This window comes from Eptesicus fuscus, chromosome 7, assembly GCF_027574615.1.
Source record: "Eptesicus fuscus isolate TK198812 chromosome 7, DD_ASM_mEF_20220401, whole genome shotgun sequence".
NCBI classification, from domain to species: domain Eukaryota; kingdom Metazoa; phylum Chordata; class Mammalia; order Chiroptera; family Vespertilionidae; genus Eptesicus; species Eptesicus fuscus.
Genome location: NC_072479.1, coordinates 102,615,852 through 102,640,565, shown reverse-complemented (window position 1 = coordinate 102,640,565; position 24,714 = coordinate 102,615,852). Strand labels below are relative to the sequence as shown.

The 24,714-nt window shown below is 55.0% G+C and overlaps 1 protein-coding gene across 1 annotated transcript in view; it reads right to left on the bottom strand.

The window, feature by feature from the left end:
* The window catches only part of FAM83F (family with sequence similarity 83 member F), a 31,034-nt gene extending 14,340 nt beyond the window's left edge, over nucleotides 1-16,694 (bottom strand). Inside the window, exon 1 of the mRNA XM_008144600.3 lies at nucleotides 16,133-16,694. Within this exon, the coding sequence (XP_008142822.2) occupies nucleotides 16,133-16,627 (495 nt within the window). The 5' untranslated portion in view covers nucleotides 16,628-16,694. The remainder of the gene's footprint in view (nucleotides 1-16,132) is intronic.
* Between the last annotated feature and the right edge of the window lie 8,020 nt (nucleotides 16,695-24,714).

Genomic DNA, 24,714 nt, shown 5'->3' with positions numbered 1-24,714 from the left:
AGAGCAGGCAGGAAGCCGGCTGCCCTGCCCCCACCCGTGAAGGCTGTGATGGGATGGGATCACAAATTGGAGGGAGAGAAAATCCGAGGGCCCTGCTTTCGGGCTTGGTCTGTGGCCCCCTGGTGCGCGCCAGCCATCTGTGTCACTACCAATTAAACAGTGAAATAGCTGTAGTAGGAAAAAAATCAATTGCTCGCTGACTCGCCGACTCCGGCAATCTCGTTGTGGAGGAGAAGTGATAATTACCCTCCACTTGGGTCTCCCAGACCCCCGTGGCATCCAGCGCCACAGCACCAGGCCCAGGAAAACCAGCTCCCCCTCCCTCTGCCCGGGTGTTTAATGCGCCACGTGACCCTCCGCACCAAACTGGACTTCAAGACTCCTGAGGTCAGTGCCAGATCGGGTTTTTAAAGAAGGACGTCACAGGCTCAGAACCGGGGGAGACAGATTTCATCGGGAGAGCACAGCCACCCCTCCTCTGGGCAGGCTCGCGGTGTCCTTTAGCGGGTACCCACGGATGTGCGGCGCCGGCGGGCGCGGAGGAGAGAGGTTAATTCCAGGTGGCAGGAGTCTTTGGAAGCTGTGGCGGGCGCTGGCAAGGAGGCTCTGATGCTGTAAGACTTCTCATCGGGTGTTTGCTTAGCGGCAGGTCTCCTGCTTTGATATCCTGCTGCAGTGAGGAGGGGGAGGAGGAGGGGGGCCCGGGGAGCCTCAGAATTCCCCTCTACCTGTCATTCACCATTAATTAAACTGCCAGCTTTTCAGGTTCTCTTTCTGCACTCCTTAATTACCATCAGGTAATAAGGAAAAGGACTCCACCTTCCCCCATGCACTCCTTGGCTCAAGACAGCTGGTGACGGCACCCCTGGTGTATTAGATGACCCCGACTAGACCTCAGAGCCTGCTCACCGGCCTCCACCGCCTCCCGCCCCCGCCTCTCCAAAATCAACATCCTGTCCGCTACCCACATCCACTGGCTCTTCCTTCTTCTCCCCACTGACCAAATCCAATCCGTCATCGAGTCTAGCAGGTCCCACCTGCTCCAGCTGCTTCTCTGGCTCCACTCCTTCCTGTTCCCCCTGGACTGCTGCCCTAGCTCAGGCCCCGCATTTCCTACTGAACCCCTGGAATAGCTCCCTCACTAGTATCCCCTTCCTACTCCATCTCTGCGCTCCAAGTCATTCATCACAGCAGTGATCCTCCCGAATCAAGAGCGGTCCAAACCCTTAACTTGGCATTTGAAAGCCCCCCCAACCCCGACTTCCCCCCGCCCCCAGCTTCATCGTGCCGTTTCACCTCTGCCCTTCTCTTCAGCCGTGTAGAACGACCTACAGTTACCCTCACACACCATTTCTTGGCAATATTGACCTCTTGGGGCCTCCTGTTGTGGGGGCTGTTCTGTGCATTGCAGGATGTTTATTTAGGAGCATGCCAGTGTGGTGACAACCAAAAAAAAAAAAAAATGTCTGTAGACATGAATAAATATTTCCTGGGGGCAAAAATCCCAGCATCTCACCCCCTCCACCCCGACAGACATCTCTTGAGAATCACCACACATATCAGGCAGTTTAGGGCCTTGTTCCTCCCCTTCCACACCCTGTGCAACATCCATGCATCTCTCAAGACTCAGCCGAGGACTTCCTGAACTTCTCCCCACCCAACAGTGTTCCCTACTCCTTGCATCCTGCCCACACTGTATGCCAGGCAAGTAACAGAGTTACATCTGCCGAATGGCTCTGTCCCTTTCTGGCTGTGGGCTCCTGGATGGCAGGGATCATGATTTCTCTCAGAATCTCTACCCTCAGGGGACATCTCAACACCAAGTCAGTTCTCCATGTTTGTGGAATGAATGTCTGAATGGAGGCTGTTTCATGTTTATTGTTGTATTTGTGGGGGATGGGCGTAGCTTTGTAGTTATCTCTTTTATTTCAATAATGACAGGGCACTGGGGTGGAGAGAAAAAAGAATGCTGAGCAAAGTTCCTGGTTGGATTGTCTTGCTGAAGGCAGAGTTCAGTTCTTCCTCAAGGCTGCAGAGAAGGGACTGCTGCCTGAGCCAACAGCTCTGAGACCTGGTCTCTCTGCTCTGCTCCATCCACCCAAGATGCTGAAGGAGCAGCCAGCCCATGAGTGAGGACAGCACTTAACCTCGGGGCAGAAGTCCACACCAAGGACGTGAGGCAGGAGGCAGGGTTGCCACTAGTCCATGGAGCAAGCACCTTTGTGGAAACTACAAAAGGATGCCGTCCTCTCTGTGATGGACGCAAGCCAGTCTGTGGACCATGGGCTGCATGGCAGCCCCACAAAGCCCCCTTGGCTGTGCCCGCCTGAAGGCTGCCCCTCTGCACTTGGCCCCTGCACTGAAGAACATTCCAGAAGGACATTTCCTCCGAGCTAGGAGGAAACTTAGCTAGAGCCTACCCTGGAGGTTAAGTTGTCCACCTGGGTCTTGGCAGAGGTAGGCCTAAAGCTAGGCGTCTGGCACGAGTCCTGAGCTATCACCCCCAGATGATGTGGTCACGGCAGGCTCTGGGGACAGGTCTACTCTGGCTAGGACCCCAGGCCACCTCTGGTCAGACAAAACCAAGATGCACTGGTAGAACTGGACTCGACCACCCTCTCCCTCACTGGTTTGCCCAGTTCTGCAGATGCAGAGCTCTCGGTACTAGGGTGGGGGTGGTAGCTGTTCTGGCAAAGACCCACCCCTTTCTCACTCAGATCTGTGGTGGGAAAAAGCAAGAGGTCATAGGCCCAGCCTGCTCACCGCAGGGCTGTGCTGGCACGGTCACTTCTTCCCAGGGCGGAAAGAAAGGGAGCCTACGGAGGCATGTCCCTGCTCCTGCTTTCCCTCTGATGACTCATGTGAGCCTGGGGCCCGACTCTGACACCCCCCTCCCCATGCTCACCCTGCTCCCTTCCCAGGCCTGCTGGGCGGTTCAGGTGAGATCATGTCCGGACGTCCCAGGAAGAAGCTCTGCAGTCACGAGGGCCCATTAAGTTCACTTGCCACAGGTGAGGGGTGCCGACTCCACACCTTCAACCCTACGGTCCCTCGGGGCAGGGAGGGCAGCACCTGGGCAAACTGGTCAAGCTTCTGCCTCCCGGAACAGCCATCTGCCTGGCAGCCCAGGGGAGTCAGTTTGTCTGGGACCAGAGAGCAGGCCTTCCTGTTCCCATGGAGGGTAGTGCTGGGCCAGCCGGGCAGCCTCTCCAACTGTGGAATGTCCTTCTCTGAGCTCCCCAAAGAGGGGTCAGGGGCTACAGATATCCTATAGGTCAGCGTGTGAAGACTCCCCTGGGGTGGGGGTGCCTGCTGAATGTGCAGACGGAGCCTCCGCCTCGGGGATTCGGATTCTGCAGGCCCGTGAAAGTGCACGTTGATAGCATCATCCCCTCCGGTGCTCCGAATGCAGGTGGTGGATGGATCAGACTTTTGTGCAAGGCAGTTAGACCGACATGAGCAGAGCAAAGACGATGGGCCAGATACGGGTCAGCAGGGCGGAAAGCCCTGAGCGCCTAGCAACGAGCAAATCTAGGAAAACCAGGACCTCGCCCCCGGGGTAACCTTTCCTCCCTAGCATATCACTGGTCATGTGGCTTCGACCCCCTGACCTTTCATATCACTGGCCATGCAGTTAGACACCCACACCTTTCCTCCCTAAAGATAACATCCAGGCCTCAGTTGTATTTCAGCTCCAGGCCCAGAAAAGCAGCAAAACCAGACCAGCAACCCCATGGCTGCCTCAGGACCAGCGGCATTGACTAATGACCCCGGGTGCCAACCAAGCAGTGGAGACCAGGAAGGAGCACACCTGGAGAGCTGATGCATATTCTATAGAGGCCTCCCCTGAGAGCTCCCCTAAAATTCCCCCTGCAAGAGAGAGAGAAACACCCTGAGGGGGGGGAGGGCCCTCTGGGGAGCACCTTCCCCTGCCCCCTCTCCTTCCCCCACAGGTGTGCATCTCCCAGGCTCTGAGGGACCCCACAAAACTTGCAACCAGGGGAGCAGTGGGCAGCATCAGCTCGTGTCGGGCTAACCCCCGGACCTGTCTCCAAGGCCCCTTTTCTCTGACTTCCCAGGGAGCCACAGCAGCCCAGCCTGGGCTCTCCTGTTGCCTCTTCTGTGCTGTCCTGAGGGGGCTTTTGCTGCAGCCATTACATTCTTGCTTGCTTTGCTGCACTTTCTCTCTTGATTGAATCTTTTCCTTTAAGAAGACAAGGCCCGAGGTCTCCCTGTCTGGCTGGTAACACTTTGCTGAACCACTGGTGTTTGGGAGAGAATATACCCTCTGGAAGCAGAAAATCTTCCTGCTGGTGTGGCCCGGAGCGACGCACTCAATCTCAGCCTCCGTTTCTTCACTGTAAAATGGGGAGGTGACACGTTCACCGAGTTCTGAGTGAGACGGTGCGGGAGGCACACGGAGCACAGTGCGGGGCCCGTGAGGAGCAGCGGGCAAATGCCAAGGCCTCCTCTCTCCTCAGAGAGGGAACCAGAACAAAGGCCGTCCCTTCAGAGGAGGGGCGGGAGGGGAGGAAGCAGCCTGTGTGGGGGCGCAGAGCTGGGGTGTGTGTGAGGGGGGATCCAGAGGCAGAGCTCAGAGCTCCGCCCCGTGCAGACATCGAGGTGGAGGTGTTTTCCTTTTGCTCAATACCGCGCTCTGCAGGCCCAGCCTGGGTGACCCTCCACTCCCAGGAAGGTCACACTTGCGCTAATTGAGGGGGAGGGCAGCCCAATTAAGGGAAGAAGAGTGTATGGTGTGCTGATAGCGGAGCAAGGCTGGGCGGCTATCCCCGCACTCTGAGCAGCCGGAGCTCCTGCTGAGAAACCCACAGCAGAGCAGAGATGGCCTGGGGCGGGTGCGGGGGGTGGCTCCGGGACCCTGGCCCAGAGCAGGGCTGGGGGGACGGAACAATTCTTCTCTTGGGGGTAGGGGCTGGGCTCGGGGACACCCAGAGACTTTCTTTGGTCGTCAAGGCTGCAGCAGGCCCTATTTGAAGCATCACCAATGTCTGCACCAGGAGGGGGCAAATCTCCACAGTCCAAGGGCATATGGCAGGGGGGACAGCGACTGTGGAGTCCAGAGTCCCATCCTGGCGGCAGGATTGTGGGCGCTACTGAACCCCTCTGGATTCCACCTGAAGAGTGAGGCTGCCTCATGGTTCTGTTGAGGATGCAAAGAAACGCTGTGGTGCCTGGACAGGATCTGGTCTGATGCCTGCCCCTTGGCCGGCCTCTGCCCTTCTTCCCTGCAGTGTCTGGCACACAGTAGGTGCGCAGGGTCAGCTTGATGGAGGTACTAGCTTCACAGTCCCGATCATGCTTCCTCTGGGCAGGCGGATCCAACAACACAGCCCTAAACATGTTCCCTTGCTCAAACACTCTGGCCCCCAACTGCCCACAGAATCAAGCCCTCAGCCTGGCTGAAGACCCTCCGTGTATGTCCAACCCACTCCCGCCCCCTGACAATCAACACGCTAAGTTCTCCAAACACGCCCAGCAGGCTCTGCCCTCATGACCTAACTCTTGCCGTCACCACCCTATCCCTGTGGCAATGGGAATGCCCTTTCCCGTTCCACTCTTCCCTGAGGCTGAACCAGGACCCTACTCTGTCCCCGGCCCCCAGGGCAGTGTGTGCCCTCCCCAGGATGCTGGTCGGCTCAGGCCTGTGTCTGAGCACTTGGCCGAGGGGTGTGTGAAGGACAGAGGCCCGTCCTTCCCTCCTGCACGTCCTTCCTGCCTGCACAGGGCCTGACTGGCAGTAACTGCTCCAAACAGACTCCCTCTGCAGAGGGGTCCTCCCCTGGGGAGCTGAGGGAGCGGCGTGGACCAGGGCCCTGGGCCATCCAGAGGGCGGGGCCAAGACCCATGGGTCCTATTCTGTTTGGAGGCCAGGCTGCCCGCATCCCACCAGCGGGGCATCTGTGCTTTGTCAGCTGAGGCTTCCCAGCTGTCTGTAGCCATGTTACACAGTTTCAGGCTCACTAATGAGACATCATTAAGCACCAGGCTCCCTCGCTGCACTGGCAGCCGCTGGAGCCCGATTCTGCCCAGCCAGGCCGCTCCCTCTCCCAGACCTTGGCACGCGCCCTCAGCGCAGGGCTCTGTGTCCAGCCCCGCGGTCACGCCTCCCTGTGTCACCACTGGCGCTCATTCCCTGTGGATCTGACCCTAGGCGGCCGTCACTCCTCACACCCGTACCCTAAACCTGGCTGCTGAAGGAGGCACACAGGCTGGCTCTCCAGAGAGAGAGAACAGACTGTACCCACGTGAGCAAGGCCAACTCCGTCAGCCGTGAAGAACCGTATGTGATTCGCCGGGGAGTGAGCGTGGCGATTCTTCTTAAGATCCTAGGCCAGCTTTTCCCTGCCCCACGGCTTGCTTCGGGGACGACGTCCCCTGCACTAAGTTGGTGTTAATTAGTGAAAATTATCTAATGCAAGCTCATTTTAACGTTAGCTTAAAGCTAAACATAATTAGGGAGATAAATCAGCTGCTAAAAAAAAATCCAATGAAGATACACAAACGATCCTTAGGCTCAGCTGCTGGGTTGGCTCTGGCCGGGAGCTCTGAGCACTTTGTAACGCACGGGCAGAGCAAGGCAGGGCTCGGGGCGGACCCGCCGGGGAGCTTCCTGACGGATCCATCAGGGCAAGACGTCTGGAGCTGACAGCTGCCCTGGGGGGCTCTGAGCAGCGAGGATCCCTTTGTGGTCACCATCAGGTGATGCAACCGGGCGGGCTCCCCAGAGGCGGGTGGAGCGCACAGGGAGGAATTCGGTTGGGGAAGGTGGCCAAGAAGGTGTCGGAGCCCTGGCTGGTGTGGCTACGTGGTCAGACTGTTGGCCCGAGCACCAAAGGATCTCGGGTTCGATTCCCGGTCAAGGGCACGTACCTGGGTTGCAGGTTCGATCCCTGATCCCGGTTGGGGCGCATGTGGGAGGCAACTAATCGATGTGTATCTCTCTCCCTCTCTCTTCCCCCGCCCCCCCCCCACCTCTTTCCTTCCTTGGAAAAAATATCCTCGGGTGAGGTTTAACAAAAAAGAAAACAAAAACGAAGGTGTTGGAGTGAGGGGAATAGCGTGAATCCACGTGTTCCCAGGCCTCCATTCTCGCACACTCCCGCCCCTGCCTGCTCTCTCCGTCCAGTCTGGCTGCTTCGGCTGTGCATTCCCGGGGGCCTGTGCTCCCTGGAGTCTGGTGGGAATCAGATTCAACTCGGTTCCCACCCAGTTCCACTAGCCCAGCGGTCGGCAAACTCATTAGCCCACAGAGCCAGATATCAACAGGACAACGATTGAAATTCCTTTTGAGAGCCACATTTTTTAAACTTAAACTTCTTCTAACGCCACTTCTTCAAAATAGACTCGCCCAGGCCGTGGTATTTTGTAGAAGAGCCACACTCAAGGGGCCAAAGAGCCGCATGTGGCTCGCGAGCCGCAGTTTGCCCACCACGGCGCTAGCAGAATGGCCTTATCCTCTCTGATCCTCACTTTCCTCATCCGTACAATGGAAAGTGGTGGATTTTGGTGAAAATTTAATGATATCTATTCCTCAGGGCTGGCACATGCCTGGCATTTAGTTGAATTGCTCAATAAGTCACAGCTATTAACCCGCCTCACTGTGCTGCCATTTATTTTCTTGTTACCTCCCCCATTAGAATGAAGAGTGGGGTCCACCTTTTATTCATCTGTGTGTTTCTGGAACATGGCACATACTAGGTCCTCAGAAAAAACACGCTGAGCGAACTATGGAACGTGGGGCCTCTCCAGGCAGTCCGGGCACCCTCCTGGGAGGGGGCGTTAAGGACACAGTCTGTCCTCAAAGATCCGCCTACAGGTGCCCACCCCCACCCAGCCACCCGTTGACTCACTGCTAAAAAGAACAAAAAGGACTTTCATGCGGAGCCTCCCACGTGCCCAGCCAGTACTGCGAGGGGCCCCACAGAATGATGACCACTCGGCCAGCTACGCCAGGATGAGCTCCCAGGAGACGGGAAACTCGGGCCAGAGAGACTAATAATGAGAAACACTCTTGTCCAGGCCGATGATTCTGGGCCCCCTGGCAAGTCCACAGACCCCACAGATTCAGAGAAGGGGAGAGAGAACTCTCCGGAAGGCAGCTAAGCTGACTGTTCATGGCCCTGGGGTGGTGAGGTGCTGGAGGGGGAAGAGCAGGGATCCCTGCGTGACTCAGCCTCGGGGCGGGGGAGCGGGGGACAGTGCCAGGACCCACCCCGGGCTTGTTGGTTCTCTGCCGGCTCCCTCCACCCCCAGGGGAAGCTTCCCCAGAACAGGCTCGGCCTTGCACACCCGAGAAAAGGAAGGTGGATCTGGCCGCCAAGGTGAGGCAGCATCCTCAGGGGCGACAACGTGGAGGGATGGGGGTGTCTGGCTGGGAATCCATCAAGGTCTCAGCTTGTCATCGAGGACACAAGACTCTTGGGCCAGAAAGTGGCCGTTAAGAGGACAACAGGTCCCGGGAGGCTTCCCGGGGACACCTGCCCAGTGTCCCCACGCAGTGTCTCCTACCTCTCCCCCATTACATGGGTCAGAGCAGCTAGCAACCGTGTACTTGTCCGTCTCCAGACAAACGTGTGAGCTTCTTGGGGCCAGGCTGATAGATTTTGTTTCTGGAAGTTTTAGAGGGAAGATGTGGTCCCAGGGGGCAGCCCCCAACGGTAGCCTGAGTTTGTGGCAGGACACAGCCTTGACCTCGGGCCTGCGTGGAGCCCGGCTGGCCTTACCACTTCTCTTGCAAGGATTGAATCAATCGACAGAAATCACACGTGAAGCACCTATCTTTCAATAACGTTAGTCCCTCTTAATAGAAATCCCTTTTATCTGCAAACATTACTCATCTTTTTCAAAGTGCTGTCTCATAGTCTTGCACTAGCATCTCAGAGCAGTCTTGTAAGCAAGAAGGCAAAAATTATCCCCACTCTCCAGATGCAGAGATGGAGGCCCAGCAAGGTCAAATGATTTGCCCAAGGTCACCTAGTGGGTGAGGAAAGAGACAGCCAGAGCAAGGACAAGGACATCCAGGCTCTAGTTCCTAGCTGTGTCCTCCTCCCCCCGCAGTGGCCTGGCCTCCTGAGACCGCTGCTCAGCAGACCCGGCTCTGTGTCGAGAGAGGTCACGAGAAGGCGCCGGCTCACCCAGGCCCCATCTCTTACTTTTGCACTCCCTGGGAAACACCCATCCTCACTGTCAGGGGCCCAAAGTGGTAGATTTCACAGGAATTAAGCCTCGCTTTCCCTCTCCTCCAGACAGAGAATAGCCTGTCCCTCCAGGCCCATCGCCCTCCCTGGAAAGCTCAGAGTTGTGGGGAGTCCTCCCAGACTGCCCTGGGGCTCTTCGGGCTGAGCCTGTGTGACTGGTCAGGCCCTTCTGGGTGATGGTGCGAGGGGAACACCCTCGGGCCTCCCGGGTTTAGGAATCGGGGAGCCTGAGTGCCTTCTGTCTTGTCTCGGCGCAGGGCATCCCAGAGCAGATCCTTGGCTGAGGATTCAGGTGCCACAGCCTGGCAGACAGCAGAACCAGGCAGACAGACAGCCGCCCTGACAAACCGCCACGACTAAATCAAGACCAACAGATAAATTCAGGGAGAGGAGAGAGGGGGAGGCCATGGGCAGGCCGCTGCTCCTCGCTCACTCAGAGGAAACAGGAAACACACCTGCCCCGACAATCTAACCGCCTGGCTGGGCACCCCTACTTTCTGGGGGGAAATTCCACTGCACTTCCCTCCCCTGCTCCCAGAAAAGACAGAGGAGGCGCAGTTACTTTCCACGTCCGTGTCTTTCACACACACATTCTCTGTCGTTTTTCAAAACCATCCAGGAATCCAGGTATTATCCTCCCATTGTGCAGGTCAGGGGCCGCAGAGGGGGAAGTGATTTACCCAAAGGAACAGGGTAAGTGGCCAGATCAGGACAGAGCCAGGGCCTCTCACCTTCGGAGCCTGTCCTCTGTGCCTGGGGTGAAGCTGGGTGTCCTTTGCTCAGAAATCGCCGCGCCTGGGGCCAGTGACTGAGCACAAAGGAGCCTCTAACAGCCATGCACCTGGGCCTTGGCAGGGATGCCGGGACAGGCCGGGGCAAGGTCCCGCAAGGGCTCTGCCGTGCTGCGTCCCTGGAGCTGCAGCTGTACCATGATCACCAGCCTCCGAGGGACAAGGACCCTGCAACTGTCCAGAAACAAAGCCCGTGTGGAATGGTCACTTGTGGAGGGCAGAAGGGTTAGGCCAGTGATCGGCAAACTGCGGCTCGCGAGCCACATGCGGCTCTTTGGCCCCTTGAGTGTGGCTCTTCCACAAAATACCACGGCCTGGGCGAGTCTATGTTGAAGAAGTGGCGTTAGAAGAAGTTTAAGTTTAAAAAATGTGGCTCTCCAAAGGAATTTCAATTGTTGTACTGTTGATATTTGGCTCTGTTGACGAATGAGTTTGCCGACCACTGGGTTAGGCAGAGGAGAGGGGACAGCGTGTCGGACCCGCAGGTCATGGGCTTCAAAAGGCAACTCGGAAGCTCTAGCGACAGTCAACTGTCCCTGTGAGAGGGAAGGGGAAGAGATCAGGAAAGGAGGGCGGGAGAGAGGTGTTAGGAGCAAGTCCGGAATAGGAACCAGCTCGCAAACACGGTGGTGAGGTGGCTAATGAATGTATTCTCAGACTCAGATTTCACAAATCAGCAACATGGAAAAAATTCTATATGTAAGCTTTTTTTTTTTCTTGGTTATTTTTACATCCGATTCGTGTCTCTATCCAATGGCCAGCATGGGGCCTGCACAGAGAAGGCGCTCGGTACTACCTGTTGGATGTACTGAATGAGAACAGTGCCGAGGAAGGTAACAGGGGAAAGCCGTGGGCTCGACCCAGTGGCAAAGGCGGCCACCTGCAAAGCTCCGTCTCCCAGCGTGAGCTGCTGACTCCAAGACTGTGCCACACCCCCTGGGCATGTGTACCCAGCTGTCCACTCATCGTATCCGCTGCCCAGATCTCTAACAAGGCTGCTCACCTGGCCAGCATGCCGCCTGCCTGGAGCCTTTCCCCAAATCCTTCTGATCCCCCTTAGTCCCCCACCCCCCAATTTAGAGCATTCTCTCTGCTGCCAGACAGCTTGTTACGCTGGGGATTAAAGGGGTCCCCTGGGTGATGTGCAGTTCAACAGGGGACAGAGGGACGGAGAGGGACAGTGGCCAATAGGAGACAGCTTCTAATCATTTAAGCAAATCACTGGCTTCCCGTGGGCCCTGCCCGGGAAGTTGTGGGGAGTCTTCCCCGACTGCCCGGGGCTCTTTGGGCTGAGCCTGTGTGGCTAATCAGGCCCTTCTGGGTGACGGTGTGAGGGACAAGGCCTGGAGACCTGGCTCCTCCCAAGCTCGCAGTCCCCAGGGATGAAAGGGGTCCTCCTGCAGCGAGCTGTGCGCCAGGCACCCGGGCGGCACCGACAGGGAGCCTCATCTGAGAACAACAAAACCCCTTTTGGATTGTAAACCCGATAAAGTGCCAAGGAAGAGGTGCCATCTGAATCGGGCCCTGAGGGCAAGGGCACAAACCCGTCAATAGGCAGAGATGAGGTAGGGCCGAGCCTGGCTACCCACGCCCCTCCGTCCCCTGGTTAATAAAAGCGGCCTCGTCCAGCAGCCTCCCTTTCCTGGTTATGCTTATCATCTTTGCAGGGTTACTGGTCATCCTGGCCAGGGACTTGGGGAAGCTGCGTACTCTTGTTGTTGGTCTGAAGATAAGGCATTCCACCCTTTTAGACCTCGGAGGCCTCCGCTGTGAAATGAAGACAGCACTCTGCCGTACAAGGGGATTGAGGCTCAGAGGAAATGGGACGCAGGAATGCAGAGGTGAGGCACAGGTAATAAATACTCTCTAGCCCTGCCCTGCAGCCTCACACATGGCAGCTGCTGGTCAGCGGGTCAGCAGGGGGCCTGGGCACAAGGAGGGCTGGGTGGCTTGGGGCAGTCTGACCTTCCTGCGGCGTTCAGACACGCTGTGGACAGGTCCTCGGCATCAAAGGCCCTGCCCTAACCCGATTCCGGGGCTGGGTTAGCGGCCCTCCCGCCACACCCTCTACGCAAGCACTCAGCACACTGCATTATAATGACGGGTTAGCAGACCATTAGGCCACTTAAGAGTGTTTAATATGTCTGTTTTCTACTAAAGTGCTTAGCACACAGTAGACCTCAAGATATCTGTCCAGCCCTAGCTGGTTTGGTTCACTGGAGAGAGTGTTGACCCGAGGACTTGAAGGGTCACAATTCCAGTCAAGGGCACGTGCCTCAGGTGCAGGCTCGATCCTCAGCCCCTGTCCGGGGCACGTGTGGGAGGCAACCAATCAATATGTCTCTCTCACATCAATGTTTCTCTCTCTCTGTCTCTCCCCTCCCCCCTCCACTTTCTCTAAAAATCAATGGAAAAACATCCTCAGGTGAGGATTGAAATTTATATTTTTATATCTGTGCAGTGATCAAATGGGTGCATTACCCTTCAGAGTCGAAAGTCCATCCAAATTCGAGTTGTTGGAGCCTCTCGCTCTGCCCATGTAAGAACCAAGAGTTTCCCAGGCAATACGTGGTCCTGCTTTAAGTCCGCCCCCTGGCAGTGACAATGACCTTAGCAGCCCAAGCAGCAGCCCAACCTCCGCTGGGCATCTCGGCCAGCCAGGGACACACCAGGGACTCATTTCTGGGTCCCTGAAGGCAACCTTTCCGCCCGCAGTTTAAGCAGACAAAAGACAACATTCAGTGACACTAAAATACACAGACAACTCCCCGGGAAAAACATGATAAAAACCCCACCCCACAAGCAAACACGCATGTTCGAACGCTGGCTGCCCCCTGCCACCGGGAGGGCCTCCTGACCTTTGCAGAGGCCGGGAGAGCAGATAAGCCTGCCGGCCTCAAACACCTCCTCCCATTCCACGTGGTCCCACCTCCACACCCGCTGGGCTGTTCCCTCACTGGCCACGGCCCTCTGCCCCTCCTCCCCAACCCCCATCACATTTTCAAAGCGTCTCCTTTATGCTCCTTTTTCCGCATCCCTGAGGCCCAGGCTGGGAAGCCTCACTGGTCTGCAGCTGCGGGTAAGTCACAGCCACAGAGCCCTAGTTTCTGGTTATCGCTCAGGAATAACCTCATGTGATTATTCTGAGGATTAGATGAGATAAAAGACAGAACTCTGGCTCACAGTTGGACACACATGTCCTGCACCTCTCTTCCCCCATCACCCAGTCTCTGCACTTAAAGCATTGCCCAGTCTGCCCCACCTGCCTCACAGCAGCCAGACTCACCGAAAACAAAGAAACTCCCTCCCTCGGGGTGACAAGGAAGGAGGAAGGACCTAGTCTTGGCCTCGGAGGGTTGCTTGCCAGTTGGATGAGTCGGGAAAGGGATGGCGGCAGGCAGTGGTCAGAGGGGTAGCTGTTAGAGCAGAAGCCAGGGCTCAGTATCTTTCTATGACCAGCCATGTGACCTTTGGCCAAGGCCCTTGCCTTCTCCGTGCCTCAGTTTCCTCCCCTGTGAAACAGAGTCTACCCCTCTGCCCTACCTACTTCACAGGGTCTTTGAGAAGAAGGCGCTGTGCTGATGTGAGCGGCAGGAATGAAGAGTGGGGCCCCGAGGGCCTGGGAGTTGAGGGGTACAGACAGGGTCAGAAGCTGCTTCTCCCCGGGAGGTGGCCACCCGCTTTGCACCCAGTTTTAGGACCCCCACACCAGGCCCCACACAATACTCAGCTCTCACCAGGACAGCTCTTCCCTTCTGCCAATCAAAGCTGCTTGCTGTTTTGAAGCAAACATCTCTCCCTCCTTCTCCTCAGTGTCTTATGGAGACTCTGTCCACTCCAGGTTCTTCTCTCTCCCTGTTTGACTCAGCAATGCACCTCCCTCAGGCAGCCCTCCCAGATTGAGCACATCCAGCCTCAAAAACTCGTGCTTTGAGCACATCCCCCAGCCTGTGAGTTAACTCTTGGCAGGCAAAGGCCACAGATTATATCCTCCCATGGCCAGCACCTGACACTGAGCACTCAGGAAACACCGATTCTTAACTATGTACAGATCGGAATACTGGAACAGCTTACAAGGGTTAAAATTTCTGTTGTTAAATATTTAAAGAGTTCAGAACACTCCATCAGCCCTGACCGGTTTGGCTCAGTGGATAGAGCGTCCGCCTGTGGACTGAAGGGTCCCAGGTTCGATTCCGATCAAGGGCATGGACCTTGGTTGCGGGCACATACCCAGTAGGGAGTGTGTAGGAGGCAGCTGATCGATGATTCTCTCTCATCGATGTTTCTAACTCTCTATCCCTCTCACTTCCTCTCCGTAAAAAAACAATAAAATATATATTTTTTAAAAAAGAACCCTCCACCACGCAAGCGACAAGAAGCCCCAGTGGGCAGGGGCCCTGCTCATCTCTTCTTGCAACGGGGGTATACAACCTGGAACCAGGTTGTGACCAGGCTATCTCCACTCAAGCTCCTTGGCTTAATCCTGCTGCACCATCGTCAGACAGCAGAGCAGGCAACACAGTGGTTAAGAGCAAGGACTCCGGCGTTTAAATCCTGGCTCAACCACGTACTAGCTATGTGACCCTCGGCAAGTAACTTAACTGTTCTGAATCCAAAAATAAGGAAAATACCCAGTTCCCCTCGCTGTCGTGAAAAGCACAAGAGAAACTGCAGACAAATCATCGATATGCTGGCACACATTGAGTGCTAATGCATCGAGGCGTGTTCGTATTACAAGACCTGACCCCAGGGGCAGCCTGCCGCAAAACCGTCATCCCTGTCCTTTCTGCCCTGTTCAAACCTGCCTTTGTCTTTTGCAGAATGCGATGAATACACAAAGACAGCTCAGGCAGACAAAGAAGAATTGCGTAGGAAAGGGGGGGGGGGGAGTATGGAGCAAGTTAACCCTTCCTTCTGGTGGCCAATCTAGCCAACAACCTGCATCACCACCCCTTCCTGGAAGAGGTGCCTCCGAGCCACACAGCCCCCCCCCCCCACTGGTCTTTCCAGGTTAATCCTCCCTCCCTAGGCCATTCAGCCTCCAGAGGTAACTGAACTTCAACCATGTTCATGGAGTTGAATTAGAACCGTGAACCCAAGCCACTTCTGTTGTATATGCTGAACTGGACACCAAAGGCTGCTGGTGCAAATCTCTGTGGAGGGGAGCCGGACTGAGTAAATAAAACACAGGATGCCCCATTAACTTGGAGTTTCAGATAAATAACGATTAACTTTTTAATAGTTGGTATGCCCCATGCAATATGTGGGGCATATTAATACTAAAAAAAGTATTTGTTGTTTATCTGAAATTCAAAGTTAATGGGGCATCCTATATTTTAGCTGGAAACTCTACCCAAGGGCACAGAGTAAAGATTAAAATCTTTTTTTCTGCCCCACAACCTACCGGCCCCACCTGTATTCTAATCAGGCAATCTAGATGCTCGAATTCCTTCCTTTTGGCCCCTGTGCATAGCAAACGAGGTAAGTGGGAGCTTTTTCTGAGCGGCTGAGTCCAGCGACCTGCCTTGTCCAGGTGCCCAGCACAGAGCCAGGCACATAGTAGGTGCTCACAATCCCTCATTCATTCCAGGCTGCTTGAGCTCTAGTTGGGGTGTGAATCCGATGGGCTAGCTAGGCCGACCTTGACTCCGACGCAGGCTAAGAGCATCATGGCTAGGGCAGGGGTGAGGAGGTCAAACCACCGGCTTCCGGAGGTTGTTTTGAAGATCAAATGAGGAAATGGCCAGGGAAATATCTTGTAAAACCTTGGGCAGCAGGCAGGTATCGCCATGACCTCCGAGTGGCCCATTTTACCACAGGGCCCCACCAGCCCCGGCTCTTCCCTGGGGATAGGAACTTCACCGGGACACGGAAGCACATGGCAGGTGGAAGCCCGCGCCCTGGGCACTGTAATAAGGACCAACAACTGCTCATTACTTTATAATTTGCCAACTCGGACACACACCTCCTCCAGAGGCCTCAGCACAGCCCCAGGACGTGCATGAGGCATCCTGGACCCTTTGCCCCAAGGGTGGGCAGGGCCGTTTGCCCCTGAGGCGGGGCCTGGTCCAAGGAACTGGGTGTGAGGCTCCCCACCCAGGAGGTGGCGGGGACAGGGCCTACCTTCTGGGCCTGTTGGATCATCTGCCTGATCACCTGCTTGAGGTGGGGTGCTTTCTCCTCCTTGGGGGGGTGGGTGAAGAGGGTGACGCGACTCACGCCGCGGTAAAAGCCGGTGTTGGTCCAGCCCAGGTCCAGCGGGGGCACCTCGGTGTCGGAGCGGTCGGGCCAGTAGGCCAGGGACTCCCTGGGGTCGGCGGAGGCCGGCGGCGGGGCCTTGGCCTTGGCCTTGCTCTTGCCCCGGGAGGTGGTGCTGGCGGCGGGGGCGGGGTCCTCGTAGGGGCTCCAGGCGGCGCGGAGGGCCTGGCGCTCCTGGCTGGACAAGAAGTCCCGCAGCTGCTCCTGCTGGACCCGCTCCCGGTAGGCCCGCTCGCCGCCGCCCAGCAGCGCCTCCAGCGCCGCCCGCCGCCGCTCGCAGTAGTAGAAGGCGGCATGCGCCTCGGTCACCCGCTCGTTCACGTGGGCCTCGTCCAGGCAGCTCAGCTGGGACTCGGCCATGGTGCCGGCCACCCGCCCCGGCCCGGCAGCGGCCCCGGTCCCACCGCCGCACCTGGAGCCGCCGAGGGGCGGGGCGCCTCACCTGGCCGCGCGGTCGGCCAATCGGCGCGGGCCGGGGCGCGGGCGCGGCCGTCGGGCGGGGAGGGGCGGCCTCGCCCTCCGCCTCTGCAGGCGCGAGCGGCACCGACGACCCGGCGCGGGGGGCGGGGTGTCCTGGGGGACTCGCGGGAGGTCCCACGGGCGGCCTCTGGCTCGCTTCCACCTCCCCGGCCAGACGCTTCGTGGGAGCAAGGTTGGGGAGCTCACCCTCCCGCGGAGCCAGAGCCAGAGGCGTCGCAGGTGCGCGGTCATGTCCCCCCCAACCCCCCCCCCCCGCGGGGAGGCCCGAGCACGTGCTGGGCCGGGGCGCTTCTGGGGCTGCGGATCTGACCTCTCCCGGTTGGAGAGCCTGGGGCCCCGATGCTGGACTGGATGGTAAGGGGCGGGTAGTGTGCACAAGGAAAATGATAATAAAACCCCCAGCCCCAGGCCCACGCGTCCCATTTCAGAGATCAGCGGCCTCCCTTCAGAAGCCGTCAATTCAACACCTGCACCACGATAAAAATTTCTTTAAAAAAAAAACACAAAACAAAACCCACCCAAATGCAGCAAGGATGTACTAGTAAGCAGGCAGCAGTGGTGGAATTTCACCCCATTTTAATTTGAAGTGGAGTGGGCATGTGTGTGCGTGTGCGTGCGTGTGTATGTGTGTTTGGGCAAGATAGGCTGCCAGAGGCCTGATTACCATATTAGTGATTCAAAATAGATGTTTGAGCTCAAGGAAGAAAGCCGCACATGAGGAGACACCACACACACACACACACACACACACACACACACACACACACACACACACATCACCACCCCCAGCAGCAGCTCTGCTGTTTCCCACTGGATTCAATAGACTCTTCTTAGTCATTAACATATTATTTTGTTCAAGCACGACTGTACATTTGATCCTCTACATTCAAAATATTTTCAGATCATAGCAACCAAGGGCTCACATTTCCCTCATTTTATAGCACAGCATCTTAGAGCTTCAGAAACTAGTCCAACCCCTCATTTCCAGATGAGGAAATTGAGGCTTGGAAACATGTGGTTTGCCCACGCTCCCTGTGAAGAGAAACAGCCCTTGGGGTTCTCTGTCTCAGAGCTCTTTGCCCTACATTAAAAGCACTTTTGTCTATTTTATTTCTCTTGTGAAATGACAGGATTTGGGACCTGATTTTAACCCAGGGAATTTGAATAGGTTTCCTTTTGATGGTCTTAAAATAAAATGAGGATTAGATTTTCAAATATAAGCAAATTTTGTTACAATAGTCAGTTCTGCCTGGCTGGTGTGGCTCAGTGGTTGAGTGTCGACCCATGAACCAAGTGGTCACTGGTTCAATTCCTGGTCAGGCAGGGCACATACCAGGGTTACGGGCTCAATCCCCAGTGCGGGGCATGCAGGAGGCAGCTGATCGACAATGTTTCTCTCTCATGGATGTTTCTATCTCTCTATCCCTCTCTCTCTAAAAATCAATAAAAAACACATTTTTAAAAGTTTTTTTTTTTTTAAGTCAGTTCTGCCATCCTGAGTCAGCCCAAAGATCGGAGTGGTGAGTAACGAGGTGCTTGTCACTGTACCTGTGTCCTTTTTCTACTCTTGGGTATTGGCAAGCCTCACTCCTGCTAACACTCCACTTGTCAGTATAGACAAACTTTCATCTTTAGACTGGGGGGCATTTAGTTTGTTTCCTAATGACTTGTGCCCTGGAAGCAAGCATTTACTCGAGGCCTACTATGTGCCTGGCTCAGCACAGATTTCTTTAAAAAAGACTGACAGGGGATGTAAAGTACAGCGTAGAGAATATAGTCAATAATATTGTAATAACTATGGGTGGTGTCAGATACGGGTACGAGACCTGTCAGGGTGGTCACTTTGGAAGGTATCTAAATGTCTCATCACTATGTTGTACACCTGAAACGAATATAATATTGTATGTCAACTCTAATTGAAAAAAAAAAAAAAGAGAGAGAATGAATTGGGGCCAAGAGACAGGTATGTGCAGGAGGCTGTGGGGACTCTGAGGGGAGGAGTAATTAAGCTATCCAATGGGATGTGGGTAAGAAGGGCTTCACCTGGCAGGAAGGGATTTTGAGTGGAGCCTAAAAGGATGAGAATTCAAGGGGAGAGAGAGCAAGGACATTCTAGGCAGAGAGAGTTGAGATTGAGTGTGTCAGAGCATGAGGCTGGTATCAGGTACACGTGGGTTCAGTTCAAGGTACAGTCACGGGCCTCTTAGTGACAATTTGGTCAATGATGGATGTTAGCAGTCCCATCTATACTAATAAAAGCCTAGGTGGTCCTCATGCCCTTGTGCGCTAGTCATCACAAGATGGCCACCACAAAATGGCCACCACAAGATGGCCGTGTGCACAGCAGAGCCGGGGCCCGGCAGCCGCTCCTCATGGTGAGGCCTGAGGGTCCCTCAGCTCTGTGTGGCACAGAGAAGGTTGGTCCCGGCGACTCCGCTGCCTCGCGCAGGGGAGGCAGGTCCCAGCAGAGGAGGTGGGTCACGGCAGGGGGGAGCAGTTGGGGGCGATTGGGCTGGCAGGGGAGCAGTTAGGCGTCAATCAGGCCAGCAGGGGAGTGGTTAAGGGGCAATCAGGCTGGCAGGCAGGCGAGTGGTTAGGAGCCAGCAGTCCCGGATTGTGAGAGGGATGTCAGACTGTGGGATCGGGCCTAAACTGGCAGTCAGACATCCCCTGAGGGGTCCCAAATTGGAGAGGGTGCAGGCCGGGCTAAGGGACACCCCCCGCCCAGAGCATGAATTTTGTGCACTGGGCCTCTAGTCTATAATAATGAAAGCATAATATGCAAATTGACCAAACAGCAGGATAACCGTCTGGATGACCACACTATAACATGCACTGGTGCCAGGTCAGCCAAGGCGGGTGCTAGGAGGCCCAGGCCACCCTCCTTGGGGCGATCAATTGGGGGGCTCCGCGGAGCCGGGGAACCGATGGTGTGTGTGGCGGCAGATGCAGGCAGCACCAGGCCAAGGCGGGTGCGAGCAGGGGGCAGGGCCACAGGGCTGCAAGGCAGCTGGGGCTACGAGGGCCCTGGCAGCCGGGGCTGGGAGGCAGCTGGGGCTGCGAAGGCCTACCCTTGCACAAATTTTGTGCATCAGGCCTCTAGTAAGATTATAATGAGCTGAAAAGTTCCTATAGCCGAGTGTCGTAGCCATGGTGAGGTCGTGGTGCAACGGGTTACTCGTGTGTTTGTGGTGATGCTGGTGTAAACACATCTACTGCGCTGCCAGTGGTATAAAAGCACAGCAATACAGTTATATGCAGTACACAACACTTGGTCCTGATACTAAATGACTATGTTACTGGTTTATGTATTTACTGTACTTTTTATTGTTATTTTAGAGTGTACTTTCTACTTATAAAAAACACCCAAAGTTTGCTGTAAAATAGCATGCTGTGTTCTTCTAGCCGCAGCCTCATACAGCTTATGTTTACCTGTGTCTTGACTATACCATTTTCTCTTGCGTTTGATTTAATCTCATGTTCTTTTGCAGTCACATGCTGTACAGGCTTGTAGCCTAGGAGCCATAGGCTATCCATATAACCTAGGTGTGTAGTAGGCTGTCCCATCTAGGCTTGTGCAAATGCTCTATGATGTCTGCACAATGACACAATCACCTAAGGACGCATTTCTCTGAATGCATCCCTGTTGTCGAGTGGCGCATGGCTGCACTTAACCCTCAGAGCCTTAGTGTCCCCATCTGTAAAAAGGGATAATAATTCTGACCTCCTATGAGCTCTCAGATTGGTGTAGGGGTTAAATGAGATCGTGTATTTGATTTAATTAGTTCTGTCTGACTGGTAGAAAGTGGTTTACAACCGTGATTCTAAAACTTGACTGTGCTTAGGAGGCACCTGGGGAATCTTGCTAAAATTGAGATTCTGGTTCAGTAGGTGTGAGGTGGGGCCCGAGGGTCTCCATTTCTAGCAAGCTCCCGGGTAGGGCTGGCAGTGCTGGTTCATAGGTCACACTGTGCATGGCAAGCATTTCAGAGGCCGGTGACTAGGAGCATGAGCTTTCATGTCAGAGAGTCCTGGAATGGAGTCCCACTTTCCTGGGATAAGCTGTGTGTCCCTGAGTGAGGAGCCACTTCCCCTTTCTGAGCCTTGGTCACATCATCAGTGAAATATGGGCAATAATAAGTCCAGGGCCGTGTGAGAAAGGAAACAAGCTAATGGATATACATCAGTTAGAGGAGGGTCTGGAAGCCAGTGAAGGGTAGTTGGTGTTCAAGTGTGGGTAAGTGGGCCCGGAAGGAAGGGACATCGGGGCCAAATTGTGGGGACCTTGACTCTAGATCTTATTCTATAGCTAGAGAGGAGCCATGAAGGTTATTAAGAGAGTTATATGGTCACTAAAAAATAGCAGCAGTTACTATGTGCCAGGCACTGTGCTAAATATTTTAAGTATCCTCCAAGTGGATTCATAAAACCCTATTGGAAAAATTATTATTATCCCCCTTTTACAGGTGAGAAAACTGAAGCACAGAGAGGTTCAGGAGCTCACTCTAGGTTGCCCAGCTAGTAAAGAAGAGCCGGGATTAAAAGCTGGACCATCTGACTCCAGAGCCTGACTACCTACCCCTTTGTTTCGCCGCCTGTGTTGAGAGCGCTGGAAATGGACCTTAGTAAAAGACAGTGTTCCCCTTATTTAGTAACTTATTCATTCAACAAACATCTGCCGAATGCTTAGCCTTATACTATAGGTTGCAAACCATTCTTTCATTCACCATATCCTTATTGAGCCTTACTGAGCACAAGGGCATGTTCTGCGCGCTGGGGATGCAGCTCCGATCAAGACCAAGTCCTGGCCCATGTGCGATGATTAAGACATGGTTTTGCTCTGAAGGAGCACAAATGTTATCTGACACAAAGTGGAATAGGACAGAAGGTGAGAATCTGAGTAGAATACTTGAGCGACAGTTCACATCGGACAAAATCTTACTTAGATCTGATTGAAACACACTGTGGACTTTCTGCAATGTTTCCCTTTACACACCAATGCCGTATGTATCCAATCAACATTTCTGAGCAGTTGATGTGTACTAGACAACACGCATGTCTCTAAGGAAGGAAGAGGCATCAGACATGCCAGCCAGCTGCTGTGGTGGCTCCCCTTGTTTAGCGGGGGGTCAGATACCCCGTCTTTACAGGGCTGGTTGGTAAGTGACACAGTGGCCTTTGCCGAGCGGTTTCAGGCTGTGGAGGTATTTTAATGTACAGTTATCTGATCTGACTGCCCCGATCTGGGGAAGTAGACTGTGAAAGTGATTGCTGTCCGGTGTTACAGATGAATTCACTGAGGCTCCGGGAGGTCTGTTCAAGGTTATCCATCCGCTGCAAGTGGAAATGCCGGGACCTGTGCACCCAGCCCGAGCCCCGGGCCTCCCACCCTGCCACCCAGCTGAGCACTCGGAGCTTCATTACCGAGACCCTGAAGAGCCTTATCAGCCAGGAAACCATTCCTTTTAGCCACAGGTCCTGTGGTGCCTGGGGACATTCCCCGAATGGTGGCATCCCAGGAGGCCTCTGGCTCTCCACGGGCTCCTCCTGCCTTCGGTCTGGAGTTTCCCTGAGCGAGGTGGGGCTCCTCACTGAGGCCACGGGGGCAAGGTGACTGGGCCTTCCTGAGAAATCGCACCTCCTCCTTCCTTGGCAAGGAATTGTGCCCCTCCCTCCTGCTTGGGAACTTGGCTCTCACTCGCCTTCCCCTCACCCACAGCGCACTGCTGGCTGCGTGAGCAGTGACGATAGGACACCTTGTAGTTAACAGCAATCGGAGCTGTGTTCATCCCAGGCCATCCGGGTAATGCGAGTCCCCAAATAGCCCGCCTCTTGATCTATGCTCAGGTGAGTTCCCAGGGCTGACTTCCCCTCGGTGGCAACTTGTGTCACGAGTGCTATTATAAAACGTCGAGGCTCTCTCGCGCCCCTGCGAAACCCGGGCTCGTTGCTGCTGTTCCCAGAGAGGATGTGAGAACAGGGCAGGGGCTGCCGTGGGCGCCGTGAGGGAGGCGGGTAGGTCCTCGGACCGAACTAGTTGAACAGCTTTCACTTCTGACCTGCTCCTCTGGCCTGAGAAATGAACTCACTGGGCTTCTCCCCTGCTGGACATGACTCATTGAGGCCTTCACCTCTCCTTCCAGGGGGGATTTATTGAGCTCTTGTTACGTGCTCGGCACACTCCTGCCCTCCCAGGCCTTCCAGACTTGGGGGCTTTGTTGTATCTGCAACTTTGAAACATAGGGGCTCCTCTCCCCAACCACTTTGCAACTGCCCCCGCTTCCTGGACACCCCGATTCCTGGGTTTTGCTGCCCCTCCCTGTCACTCATTCTTAGTCCGCTTCAGTCATCCCTTACAGGCTGGCGCTGTTCCTCAGGGCAGCAGCACGGCCACGGGGAATTCCTGGAGCGGCGCACCCTGGGAGCTGAGCAGGTGTCTGGAGCAACCTTTACCCGTAGGGCTCCGAGCTGCTGACGAAACACCCTCTTCTCCCACCCGCTGGCAGTGCCGGGGAACTGGGGTGTGTCTGGACTATTCGAGGACACATTTTTAAAACAGCTCTGACCTCAAACAAGGTGGTGGAGCTGCAATTATCTATCTACTTGGTGTCTGCTCATTCCTGTCTTTGGAGACTGAAACCTAAATGTCCCAGGGCACGGACCCTCAGTGCACCCCTGTCTAGGGCAAGGCCCGAGGAGCACATGTCAGGAGAGGGACGGTTAGACCCAAGGAAGACTGGGAAGGACATGGCTTTGTCCCTGCCCTCGCAGGCTGGTGAGGATGTGGACGCAGGTCCATAGAAAGGCAGGGGCATTGCAGAGCAGCCCACAGGTCCTGCCTCCATCTCTCCTCCCCGCCTTCGGGAGGCAGCTGGCACCAAGCCAAGGACGGCAGGGGAACGGTTTTCCAGTAGAGAAAGTGCCCGGTCAGGTGGGCTGGTGGGTAAGGGCGGGGAGCCCAGAGGCAGGCAGGTGGTGGCTCCAGCTGCTGCCGACCCCTCGGTCTGGCCTGCACTTCTCCCTGCAAGATTCACTCCTTTGGTCTCTTTCTATGAGTTTGTTTCTATTGTATTTGTTCATTTATTTTTAGATTCCACATGTCAGTGAAATGATCAAGCACTTGCCTTTCTCTGACTTATTTCACTTAGTATATTATCCTCTAGGTCTGCTCATGTCGCAAATAGCAAGATTTCACTTTTTTTAAATGGCTGAATAATATTCCATTATATATACATACCCCTTCTTCTTTATCCATTCATTTATCAATGGACACCTAAGTTACTTCCCAATCTTGGCTCTTGTCAAGAATGCTGCAACTGCTGGTTGCCAGGCAGGAGCGGGGCTGGAGAGTGGGTGAAAAAGATCTAAGGGATTAAGAGGTACAATGGCCAGTGATGAAAATAGTCCTGGGGATGTAAAGTACAGCGTCAGGAATATAGTCAATAACATTGTACTAACTGTGTAGGGTGCCAGGTGGGCACTAGACTCATCAGCAGATCGCTTTGTAAGGTATGTACATGTCTAGCCACCATGTTGTACACCTGAAACTAACATAATATCGTATGTCAACTGTACTTGAAAAATACATTTAAACAAAGAACCATTCCTTTATTTGGCCAACACCCTCAGCACTGTTCCCTGCTGGCCACCCCTACAGGCAGCCATCACCTGGACGAGGGTGGGCGAGGCCGAGGGAGGGGTCCTCTCTCCAAATTGATTTACTCCAGCAGCAAGTTACCAGTTTGACCGAAGCAGAGAGATTTTCCTTGAGCAGGACTGACTATAGGACAGGCGAGTTATAAAGTGGGAGGGGGAGGCCTTTGTAGGAAAATGTCCCTGGGGGTGGGGGGTTAGGTAAAGAAGGCTGCTTCAGCCATCTGGAAGGCATAGCGGGGCTGCCCACCATTGCTGAGCCCTTACCAAGCAGTTCCTATTCTGTGTTTCCTCCTCATGACAACTCCGTGCTA